The following is a 12,102-nucleotide window of genomic DNA, read 5'->3' as shown; positions in this document are numbered from 1 at the left end:
TAGCTTTTCCACTTACCTCAAATGGAAGAATAAAGGCTTATACATCTCCCTTTTTCTTAACTTGTGTAGCTGGGCCTATGTTAATATTTCTTCATGCTTCTGTTTATTATATAGCTGACAGCTTTATTTTCTTTAAGTTTGAACCAGCATGCAGTATAGTCGAGCCTGTTAGCTTCCTCCTTGTAACAATGTAGTCCTAAAGCAATGAGAGTTAATTTTACTGTAGCAAAGGCAATGATATCTGGCTGTAGAGGGATATTTTACCAATATATTTTCTTCATTACTTGCTGCACTTTTGACAATGTACATAGCCATGCAACAATCTTTTGCCTTTAGAAAAAATATTAAATATATTCATCTTTTTGTTTGTTTGTTTGTTTCTACATCCACCTAACAGAAGATGAGTTCATTGTAGAAATCTTTTTTTTCATGCCAACCAGCTCTTCCAGTCACTTCCTTCTGAGACCTGGTTTTAAAATAAATTATACTGACCAAACCCATATCTCACTTGAATAGAAATGGATTGGTGTCTTTGACGCGAGTTTCTAAAGGAGTTTGAGACTTTACAAGACATAAATAGTGTAATCAGCAAAGAAGGCTTATCACGTCAGCAGTGTCAGCTGAAAAGAAAACCTGACTCTCCAGAAAATGTTTGCGGTTCCACTGGATCTTAGGACACTGTACTAGGTCTGTAGTCTTTGATGCACTAGGTACTCTAGTCTTTGATTCCTTTAGTCGTTGATCTTTCAAGTTTGTATTCGTGCACATGCTAGAAAGTGGTTGGTCTTTCAAAACCTGATGGAAAAAGATGTAAATAGAAGGATTTGATAGTGCTTTAAAGTGTTTGAACACTTGACTAAAGGACAACCAAGACAGAAGCTTAATTTTTTGTGATTCCTTTCCTTTGATTGAAGTAATAAAATACACATTATTATTTCTTCTCTTCAATCCCCATTTCTTTGTCAAGTTTATAGCTTGCCATTTTTAAAGCTACAGTGTAATTGATATTTTTCACACCAGTCATCCTATTCTTAGGAGAGATGTAGAAGAACCTCACTTCTCCCTAACGCTGCCTTTAATTGATGACTCTGCTCGTCCCACCAGCAGCTGCCTCTGATGCCTTCAGGTTGATCAGTGGGTGCTCCGTGAAGCCTCCTATTTAGACACAGGCTGTCACATTGCCATTCTTCAGTATAAATGTGCTTGGCATATTTGGCAACATCTCTCTGATGTTTTCTCCAGTCAGTTGTTATGACAGAGAAGGAAGCATCCTCTGGCAGATCCCAAAGGAAAAGGAGCATCTTTACAGCCAGAATATCCACAAGGTTCTGGAAGTGCTTCTCTCCTGAACAGGGATGTTCTCTCTGCTCCTGGAGTCTTTGACATGTGAAGCTTCTTAACACTAGGAGAAGGAAAGTTTCTGTGGTTATCTGAAAACCAAAAAGGCCTTTGTATATTCAGCCCGTCATCAGCTGAGCATTATCTCCGATCTGTTTTACTCCTTACTTCTCAGCTCTGTTATTCAGAGCCTTTGTCATTGAGTCAGAATTCAGAAATATCCATCCTCATCCAGCTTACAGCAGCTCTTGTACTCTGCACTGCTAGTTCACACAGTAATTAGATTTAAAAATTTTACTGTTTTTAACGCTATATTTATCGGTAACTGAAACTGTTGCTTGTTTCTGTTTAGATGAAAGTCCTTACACAAAGTCTGCAAACCAGGCAAAGCCACCTGATGGAGCATTGTCTGTGAGGAGACAGAGTATTCCAGGTAAGACTTGCTTTGCTTTTTATAACATGTGACTTGTTCGTGAACAGCAATGTAATACTAATCAAAATTAAACTAGTTATAAAAAGCAAATGACTTACAGTTACCACTAAATAATTTGTAAGGAAGGTTCCACATAAGGAGTTTCCATGGTTAGGCTTCCTGCAGCTTTTAGTATCAGGAACATCTCTGCGTCTGCCTTTTGCAGCAGATTTCAGGCATTGATCAAAAAAACCTTTTAATCAGAGGCCAATATTGTCAGGCCCTGTGAAATCTGTTCTTTTATATCTAGTTTTGACGGTGTAGGGAGATTGGCTCATATTTCCAACACTGAGCAGTATGTCAGAGTTCTCATCTTCACATGGTTTTCTGCCATGCATACACCATTCTTGCCTAGTCCGTCATCCTGTCACACAAAGCTGGACCCACCAGATCAATGGGGCTTCAAACCTGTGTGTCGTATAATTACTTCAAATGAGTCTGCAAAAGGTGCCTGTGAAAAGCAAGTATTACATACACTACACAGCAATCTAAAGAGATGTTCACCTCACGTATAATTTTAGGGGTCTACTAATGAAAACAAATGAACACTGATAAAGGTTGTGCACAGGTGGAATAACTGATGTTGCCATTCTCAACTCAACAGCAGTAACCTCTGACTGGAAGGGAAGATGTAATGCAACAGAAATCAGAAACTGTAAGGCCATGTCACACACCTTCTAATGAATAATGTTAATATTCTGCGTGCTCCATGGCCTTGTTATTGAGCAAAGTCACACATCCCTCTGAGAGGTTATGGATACAAGGGATGGAGTTCAGATTTACACTGTTGCCAGGCTCAGATTTCATCATAATAACTGACGTGTTTCTGAAGGTCCAAAGTAAACATCTTGTGGATGTTTTATGTTCAGGTGTGTGCATATGTGAGAGAGGGAGAGGGAGAGTGCGATGGTTTACTCTTCTCTGCTGAAAATATCCTAGCGATTTAAAGATTGTTATTCTCATGGTACAATCATAACTGTTGCAAAACGACTCAACTACGGTGCCTATTATGCATTCATTATTATAAGGAACTCTGATTACACAAACACCAACCAGTTTTTTTCGCCAAGTCAATAAAAATCTTGATTCATTGTTCGTCAGAGTGAATTAAGATGTCTATATGGGTAGCTCTACACATAATGCTTTAGCTCATGCATCTCTAATACTTAACATATTAAATGTCTACTTTTTTAATCTTTTGAATTTTTTCACCTTGAACTTACTAGTTGACATTTATGGTGTGGTTACTGTACTTGAGAGATACTTACACTATGGTCTGAATACAGATTAAAGTTCATGGTTTCAGATAACATAAGAATTCATGATTTTCAGTTGTATCCTATAAGAAGAAGGTTTGATGAAAGTTGTACTGGTGCAATTTTTCTTTAGATCATTTCGTAAAAATAGAAATGTCAAATGTTGAGTAGTCGTTGTGACTATTTTGAGTTTTAAAAAAAAAGCTGCATACTCTGGAAGTTTTGTTGTGTATTACAATTAATCAAATGTGGTGTATTACAAATAAATGTGTGCTGTGCATGAGTCAGAGTTACTGCAGAGAGACAATACTGACAAGTGTCTGGTGAGATATACTCTTTTAAATTTCAGGTATTCTGAAAAAAAAAATTATCTAAGCTTATATATGTTCTTCAGCTTTCAATACCATAAAGACATTTATCTTCATGCCTTGTTGCATCTCTGGACCCCTTAGGAGATTCAGATGGGGCATTAGTTAAAAAAATTACTTTTTTTTTTTTTTTAAACTTTTTCATGCCCCAGCAAATTGCCATTCTAACAATATCTAGCACAATGGATATTGTGGGTTTAGATACATGAATACATTTATCAGACTAAGCAGTATTTTGAGAAGTGATTTCACCAATTAGGAGTTGACTGGGGTTTCCGAACATAACCCCTAAACTTTTATGTCACTTTGGACACTTATAAATTTGACCTCATGTATTGTAGGTAAGCCAGCACCTTGTAAATAGCATCTTTGTCTGTGAGCAGATTATCTGCATTGTAGAGTGTCTTACTACAGATGCAGACACATCCACCCAAGCATTTTGGCAGCAGCAGGAGTACTAGTATTAGCAACACGAACTAGTTTGAGACAGTAGCACAGCTGTTTTTGGTTTTGCCTGGGGACAGGATGTGGCTTCTGACAGTATGTAGGTCAGCTCTGAATAGCTTCTGAAATGGAAGGTGCGATACAATGAACCTGGTAAAATTCTTCAGGACTTGGATGGAAAGAAGTCAGCTGGAGTTACTGTCAGTGATCGGCATACACTGTACACTGCATGGAAAGCATTCATTGCTATTCCCCCCAGATGGTACGCCTGATAGAACATTACATTGCTGAAGAGCTTTTTTTTTTTTTTTCAAGCTTGAAGCATGGCACTGCCTTTGACAGCGTAGCTGTCCAAGCCACTTGATGCTCTGTCACTCCTGAGGCATGGGCTGCAGATGTCCTATTCGCAAGGAAAGCTCTGGTCTGGCCATTACAGCCAAGAGAACTTTTATTAGTTTGTTTTGTTTGTTTGTTTGTTTTTAGAAAGGAAGATGATCCTATCCTGAGCTTTCCACAGGTTCAAACAATCCATGAAAAAATGCTAATAACTATATATTTCCAGGGTGCATGATCGAAATCTTCCAGAGTAGCACGAGATCAAGTCATCTCCCTGTGCCTGGTGAAGGTTCCTTCTTGTGACCTTCACATTCACTTAAGAGGATCCCAGTGCTCCTTCCTTTGGCCAGGTGCCAGCAAAGGAGCTTTTATTGCTGTGGGATCTGAAACTACCACACTGACTGTAAACCCCAAGATGTTGTTTTTATCCTTCCATGTGTAAGAGTACTGAAAGTCCATGTGTAAGAGTACTGAAAGTACAGTATCAATGAGCAAAGACCAAATGCACAAAGAAGTAATGTAATTCTATAGAGGTTACACGGTTCTCAGGCTTGGTTTATTTTACAGGGAAAAAAACGTTGAAATAATCATTTTATAATTAAAGTCAAATGAGCACATACTGTGAAATCAGTGCACTGAGTTTAATTCCTTTCATCCCCAGAAGCAGGGAATAGATTAAGCATCTCTCTGGAGCAGAACTGGCTTGCTTAAGATGCAGAATACATTATTCATGTGATGAGGGTACATGTCATATTTATCATGTCTTCACATGGCACAAAATCAACAAGCAACGGATCCTTTCAAGGGGATTTACAGAACTGATGAAATTATAGTTAATTCAAATTATATGCATTAATATAATTGCAGTTGGAAACCTGGACTAAATTTTGCAGATGTGTAGGTGTTGTAGTTTTATATATATACTCATATACATATTTGATTGTTCAAAACATTATTTAGCCTTACAGTCAGAATTTCCTAATTATAGAAGCGAGGCTTGAGGTAACATCAACATGACAAGCAGCCTATGAAGTAAGAAACAAATTTTCTCCTCTGAACCTTCAAATTTAGACCTTCACCAGCGTGTAATGAAACGTTATTGCTACTCTGCCCGTGTAGTAGGCCACAGCAGCTGTAGGGCTGTATGCTGTGCCTCATCCGGAAAGCTATCGCTGTCAGGCTAATACCTAGGCACATAAATGAAAACAGCATGTTTCAAAATTCACAGGTAAGGCCTTTTCCTCAAAATCACAGTTGCAGTTAGAAACATCTGTCATTTAAAAATAAAGTACCTAATACTCACGTTAGCCCATCTCTAGGTTTAGGTGGCCACGGGTTCCTGGACTAGCGCTCCTGCTTGTTGTGCCGAGGGTCCGAAGCGGTGTTTGGCACGGAGGAAGGTTTGGGTCAATAGCACTTTAATCAAAGATGTGTTTCCTGTGGTCGCTTATACCTGGGGGAGCTTTAGAAAGGGCATCAAATATTCCAACAATAGTGATAAAACGTCGAGAGCTGATGACATTGTGAAAGAGGCATTTTGAAATCCAGACTGTAACACATGCCTAAAGATAAGCCTGTTCTCAGTGCCGAACGTGGACAGGCCTGAATAGTTGTTCCCACGCCTTCCAGCTTAAATCCAATGCCTCCTTATCTGTTTAAACAACATGGAGAAATCTGTCGACGCTAATGCTGTGTAAGTTGTTCATTTCATTTGTTTATATATTTGTCTCTTTTCAATTCACTCACTGAAAACTGGAGAGGGGTAGAGGAGAAAGAAATGACACAAGCATAAAAATAATTTATTGTTTAAAAAAAGTAAATTTGAAGCTGATTAAAATTTTTCATAAAACCTTAAACAAGATTTTAATTTTGTTTTTAGTCCATTTCTGTAAGTGCTTTTTACTGAGTCTAAGAAGTTTCTATTATTACAAAAAAAAAAGTAGTCAAAACCCCCACAAATTTTAATGAGCTGAAATGTTTCAACTTCTGTTCTATTTCTGTTGGCTGAAATCGTGAGAAGTTTCAGTTAAATTCTGCAAATAGCTTTGGTTGGGTCAAAATGGTATTTTTAAGGGAAAAGCTTATTCGTACCCAATCTATTTGACATTAAATTAAAAATAAAACTTCAGCTTCTTGCATCTGCTTATTGAGACATCTGCGCTATGGGAGACTTCTAGAAATGTGAAGTATTATGGCTTAAAGTGTTCAGGGGCTCAAAACAACTGTAATGCAAATCGTGTGCTGGTACAGCTCTTTGAGCTATCTGTGAATCTAGACATTTAGCCTAGCTGGGAGGATTGCAGTGCTAGAGCTGCCTCCCTCTTAAGTAAATTCCTGTTCAAAGAACCAGTGCCAAATAACTAGGAGGTGTAGTGGGAATATTCAATGCTGCACCTTCCCAAAGCTCACCCCAGCCACCTTCTGCCCCACGGCGACGTCTCATCTGCTGAACAGATATTATGGTGATGCTGCAGAGTTATGGAGAAGAGCAGGAAAGTCCAAACTAGGTGTTAGAAATTATTCTTTTGACATTTTCTACACCATGGAAACCTGTGTTTCTCTCTAACCAATAATTATTATTAATATCAATTATAAAATTATATTATTAGATATTAATTATAATTATTAAAATGTCACTTGCATGTTTTGTACACAGTTGCACAGATGTATTAAGAGGTCAGTTGTTCAAATAGGTCACTCTGCTCTGAAGGAAAATTGTCAAGACTTTCAAGTCTGAAATTAAACTGGCCAGATTTTTCAGTTCCTTTGTACATGCATGAATACTGCACCCTCTTTCCAGTGTACCTGATTCTTTGAAGCATGCCATAATGCAGCCTTCCTATTTCAGCACTGTGTTTGATCTCAAAAACAGAGCTAGCCGCCTAACTGAAGGGAAAACACGGGATGAATGTACAGCCCTGAGCACGTCTGCTCAGTGGTTCTGTAGCTCTGGTATTAGCAGTTTTGCAGCCTCATTTTTGAAGAGTTTTGTAACAGAAGTTTAATACAAAAATGAAACATTAACCCAACATAATTTTAGAGTTGGCCAAGTTTTGAACTACTGAGCTGGAAGGGCTCACATGCAAGCCAAAAAATTGCAAGGTGCCTTGCAAGGATAATATTTACAGAGCTGATAGCAAAAAATAATTACTGTATGATGTAGTGTCCTCTGTAATGGCTTAGGACACAAAATACTCCTAGGAGAAGTCAAGTCATAGTAAATTCTTGTAGTAACAACAATAATTAATGTCCTGGGTATTTTCTGTCTCTGTAATGCTTAAATATACAATGTATATGGCAGTTGAAAGGAGTGAGGCAGTTTTCTGATGACCATTGACTCTGAACATATACAGGTGCTGTATGTTTGTTTCCAAAAACACCGAAGTTCGCCTTTTCCCCCTCCCTGACCCACAGCCTGCTGTGCAGCAAATGTTCCTGTTGTGTCTCAGGCTACACCAAATGTGACCTTCCTGTGGGGTTTGTCTGCTGCCCACGACCCATCAGCTCAAATGTAGGTCAGCTGAAAACTGAACAACTTGAAAGACCTCTGTACTTCCGTCACTATTATTTTGGTGGTGGTGGTGGTGGTCGGTTGGTTGGTTGGTGGTTTGTTTCTTCTTTTTTGGAGGGGCTGTGTTTGTTTTGTTTTGTTTTTAACACACAAATATCTGTTTAAACCTAAAACCAAAAATATCTTGCTATAAGAAAGCAGGCAAAGGTTGTGAAGAATTAAGAAAATAGAGCGTTAAACTATATGCAATGCTTGAGCTGCTAACATAAAATTGCACTAGCTGAATTTAACGTGTGTATTATGATACAACTTAAGTGAGAAAAAGGTCTATATAGCTTCACGTAATACTAGGATATGTATCATGTATTATTTTTCTTTTACAAGATAATCCTAGAAATAACGGAGAAATATAAAAAGTAATACAAGGAGATAGCAGGAAATGAAAAAAAAAATCCACATGGATTAAAAAAAATTACGGGCTTGTGATGTGATCTGAGGATAAAAGTTTCATTAAATGACATTGCTCAGGACAGAAGATGACACAGGTTATTCTGGCCGTAGCCTGACTGTTAAGATCTGAGCCAGTTACACAGTGACTGACAAATTTGATGGATAAATGATCCAAGTGGATGCTTCCCTATGTGCAAACACCTCCACAATGAGTTTGGGTTTCTTCCGTGATTAGCAAGACAGCACATATTCAAAACCAGCTGTTCTTCACAGAATCGTCTAGGTTGGAAGAGACCTCCAAGATCATCTAGTCCAACCTCTGTCCTAACACTAACAAGACCTCCACTAAACCATATCACACTAATCTTGTGCTTGCATGAGTTAACCTGGTCCCATTCCTTCTGCACGAGCCCTTCAGACTCCAGTGTCAGTGAACCATAGGTGTCAGAAATGATCCTGTCCGCTTTTTGTGGGAGTTCTGCTAATTTTTGACTCTTTGAGTTCTGCTAAGGGGTCAGCAGACCCCTTTGTGTGATTAGCCACAGGACAGCCACCTTCTGCAGCAACATGCACCCCCCCCCCCCCCCCCCCCCAATCACTAAATGCAGAGCCAGGGAGTTGAAACATGCATCTGCAAAAGCACTTTTTTTTTCTCAATTTACATTTCTCATTTTGTCTGTTTTCAAAATCAACACCGAATGCTCAGATTTGCCATTGAAGAGATTTTAGCATTTAGAAATCCATTAACAATAACCTCTGCAGTCACACATACCATAGTAAATATCTTGGGTGATTTCCTAGAGAAGCAAGTTTTCTGACCTGTGAAATGCAGATTACAGACTAGTAAGCTTTTCTACACTTGAGGCGTTTATTATATCTGCAAAGTCATTTGCTGATTTTCGTGTTTGATGAGAGGCTGTAGTTGCTTTATCATTTACAGTCTTGCTTCTTCACTGGGTATTTGTTTAACCCGCTGGAGGTTTATCAAATGGTCTGTGCAGCATCCCTCAATGCTGGAAAGTCTTGAATTTGCTTTCACATTTTATTTCGAAAGAAAAGAGTTTTCTTCCTTATCCCTCCTCCCTTCCACCCAAACAACTTTGTTGGAATGGTTTGTATAAGTCATTCATGTAATCATGTTTCATACACAGATGAACTCAAAAGAAATTTCTCTCTCATAGAAAATGAAAAAAGCCCACCGAGTTTTTACCTAAAGTAGATTGCTGTTGATTTATTTATACATTTTATTTACAGAGCACCAACAAAACATTACCACTTTAATGCTTTTCAATACTGAAAAGGATTAGATGAGAGATCTAACTTCATTCCTTTCACGATAAATGAGAAAGAAAATGTATTAAAGTCAATAATGAGGAACATGCACTTTTTGAAGTATCCAACTGATATGAGACGGTTGTGATGAGGTCCGAAAAGTTAAATATCTTCAAAATATTTTCAGTTTTATATAAATGCTGATTATGGGCACAGCCAATAGCCGTATTCATTGTTGACAATACTGAACACCTTCATTTATGTACATTTGGGTTTAGTTGTATGTAATTTTACCAAATTTGGGGGTTTCAAAATATAATACTCTAACGTATTCCTGCAGCATCTTTTCCCAGCGAAATCAATTTAGCTATTTGTAGTGTGATAAAGATAAAACCCAATATAGTATCTCTAAGAACATTTAAAAAAAAAAAAACTTGCAGCCATTTAGCCTTTGTACATGCTCACTTTAGAGCAGAGATAGCAATTTTGAGAGAGCGGTTCCATATTCAGCGAATGTGCTTGCAGCCTCTGCACCTTTTCTCCATTGTACTCCATCGGCCGTCTGTTAGTTTGAAGTCCAAGTCCTTAGCACTTGCCTTGCCGTCACTGTGGCGCAGGGTTTTTCAGTGGAGCCTGGGACCTGAAAATAGGTTGGGGAGCATCTGTGTGTCTCCTGAGGTTGGGGGTCCCATCTCGTGGCTGTTTTCCTGCATGACTTCAGCATGCTTTCTGAACCCACAAAGGGAATGCATCCTTGTGATGGTTGGCTGCGTTCATTTTAATCAATTGTTGTAATCAAATATTCTCCTTTAAAGACTTCAGTGGGAAGAGGGAACAGGCTGTAGAGGCCATGTGAGGAGGGAGAAACCAGGAAACGTCAAGTAGGTAGGAATAAAGATGATCAAGACTAGGCTGAAAGAGATATGGAGACAGTCTCTGAAAGGGAAGCTCGGTAGGCTGGCTGAGTTTGGAAGGGGAGAGGAAAGCCGTATGCTTCTTAAAGGTCATGGTGAAAGACAACAAGGACAGTGAGGTCTGTAACCATATGCTTGGGTAACTATCAGTCAATTCTTGGCTGAACGCAAGACTCATCAATCCCAGTAACCTCTGCTGTCCACCAAGAAGCTGTGAAACAACTTTACTTTGACTGTCTCTCATGGAGAGGAACAGCTGATTACAGCTACCAGCATGTCCTTTTTGTTTTAGGTAACTGAGTAGCTAAAGCTTGATATTGACCTCTTGAAGACTGCTACATTTGCACGTGATAACAAGGCTGGGATTTTGGAGAGGGGTAATGTGTGTGAGGGGGGCTATCTTCAGAAAAATGGTATTATATGTGGAGAATATTCAAGAGGATGTTCAGGTTCCTCGATCTGTTCAGAAGTTAGGAAATGCTGTGTTAGAAATTTTTCGTGCTTTATCATTTTTCTCTTGGGTGGAAATCTATTTAGATATTCTCACCTAAATTATTATCAGTCTGATATTGATGCAAAAATGTGGGTTCAACAGAAAAACTGATTTCTGCATCATCCAGCTGAGAGGATCCTCCTGGATCCAGTATCACCAGAGAGGAAGAGTAAGCAGCAAACCTGTTCATGCAGACTGAGTCACCAGGTTCAAAAGGAATTGAATAAATGAATTGGCGAGAGATTCACAAATAAATACTACAATGACTGAGGAGCAATATACTGTCTAATATCACAGTACTGGATGATGGGAAGTGCGGCAGGAGTGGACTGTACAAAGTAGCCAAGCTCTCGGTGTCTCCTTTTCCTGCTTTCCGTGATGGAACAGGACTAGATGACATGTTAGTCTGACCCAGCAGAGAGAAGTTGAGAATATTTTTTATCATTTACGGTTGTTAGATTATTTTATTCATACAGATATAGATAATTAACTTGCCTTTTTTAATGATGTTCCTTATGTATTTTCTAGTACTTCTTTACAGGAGTTAATGGATGCTTTCCATCTTTTTTTTTTTTCTGAATCTCCCATTCAGTTTCTGCAGCGATTATAAATTCAGGGCATGAATATAGCAGGGGAATAATATATCAACTCCCAAGATAACAGCTCTGTCACACCAAAATATGCTGTCCCAGATCTGGATAATAGCTTGCCTCTTCTTTTTGACTGTATCAGTAGCTCAAAGCTCCCCCTGCAAACGTTGATTTTAACATCAAAATCTAATATTTTCTTTTCTTTTTTTCTTTTTCTTTTTGTCACAAAATTCTATGTCCATTTGGCTAATGTGAAGTAGTTGAATGTGCTTCATGTTGGTAAAGAAATGGTTGTTAATTTGCTTGTTTAATAGCATTTGCATGCTTTCTCTTAGAATTGAAAGAGACAAATACATTTTGATGCTTGTGCGTCTTTCTTGTCACATCCCTGGTGTGTGGGGCTCACTGAGAGATTCATTTGTGCCTCATAGTGTAGAATAAAGGAGTTAGACCTTCTGTTTTGTGTACGAGCCATAAGACCACAAATTAACTATAACATCATTGCAAACTAGCTTTTGTTTCCTTTGGATTTAAAAGTGCAGTGGTAAGAACAAAGAGTTTATTCTTTCAATTTTTACTGTAGCTACTGTGAATTTACATGGAGTTGGTGGGCCAGAAGAGACCTCGGTGGCCATCTGAACAAAGCATGTAACTTCCC

General features: G+C 38.6%; 1 protein-coding gene across 25 annotated transcripts in view; it reads left to right on the top strand.

Moving 5' to 3' along the window:
• Window positions 1–12,102, top strand: part of GRIP1 (glutamate receptor interacting protein 1) — a 325,281-nt gene that overhangs the window by 218,587 nt on the left and 94,592 nt on the right. For all 25 annotated transcript variants that reach the window (XM_083819276.1, XM_083819271.1, XM_083819272.1 and 22 more), the window contains one exon: window positions 1,691–1,771. In XM_083819276.1, the coding sequence (XP_083675402.1) occupies window positions 1,691–1,771 (81 nt within the window). The remainder of the gene's footprint in view (window positions 1–1,690; window positions 1,772–12,102) is intronic.

Source organism: Anser anser, assembly GCF_964211835.1.
Source record: "Anser anser genome assembly, chromosome: 1".
In the NCBI taxonomy this organism is placed as follows: Eukaryota; Metazoa; Chordata; class Aves; order Anseriformes; family Anatidae; genus Anser; species Anser anser.
This window is presented reverse-complemented; position numbering and strand designations above follow the sequence as displayed.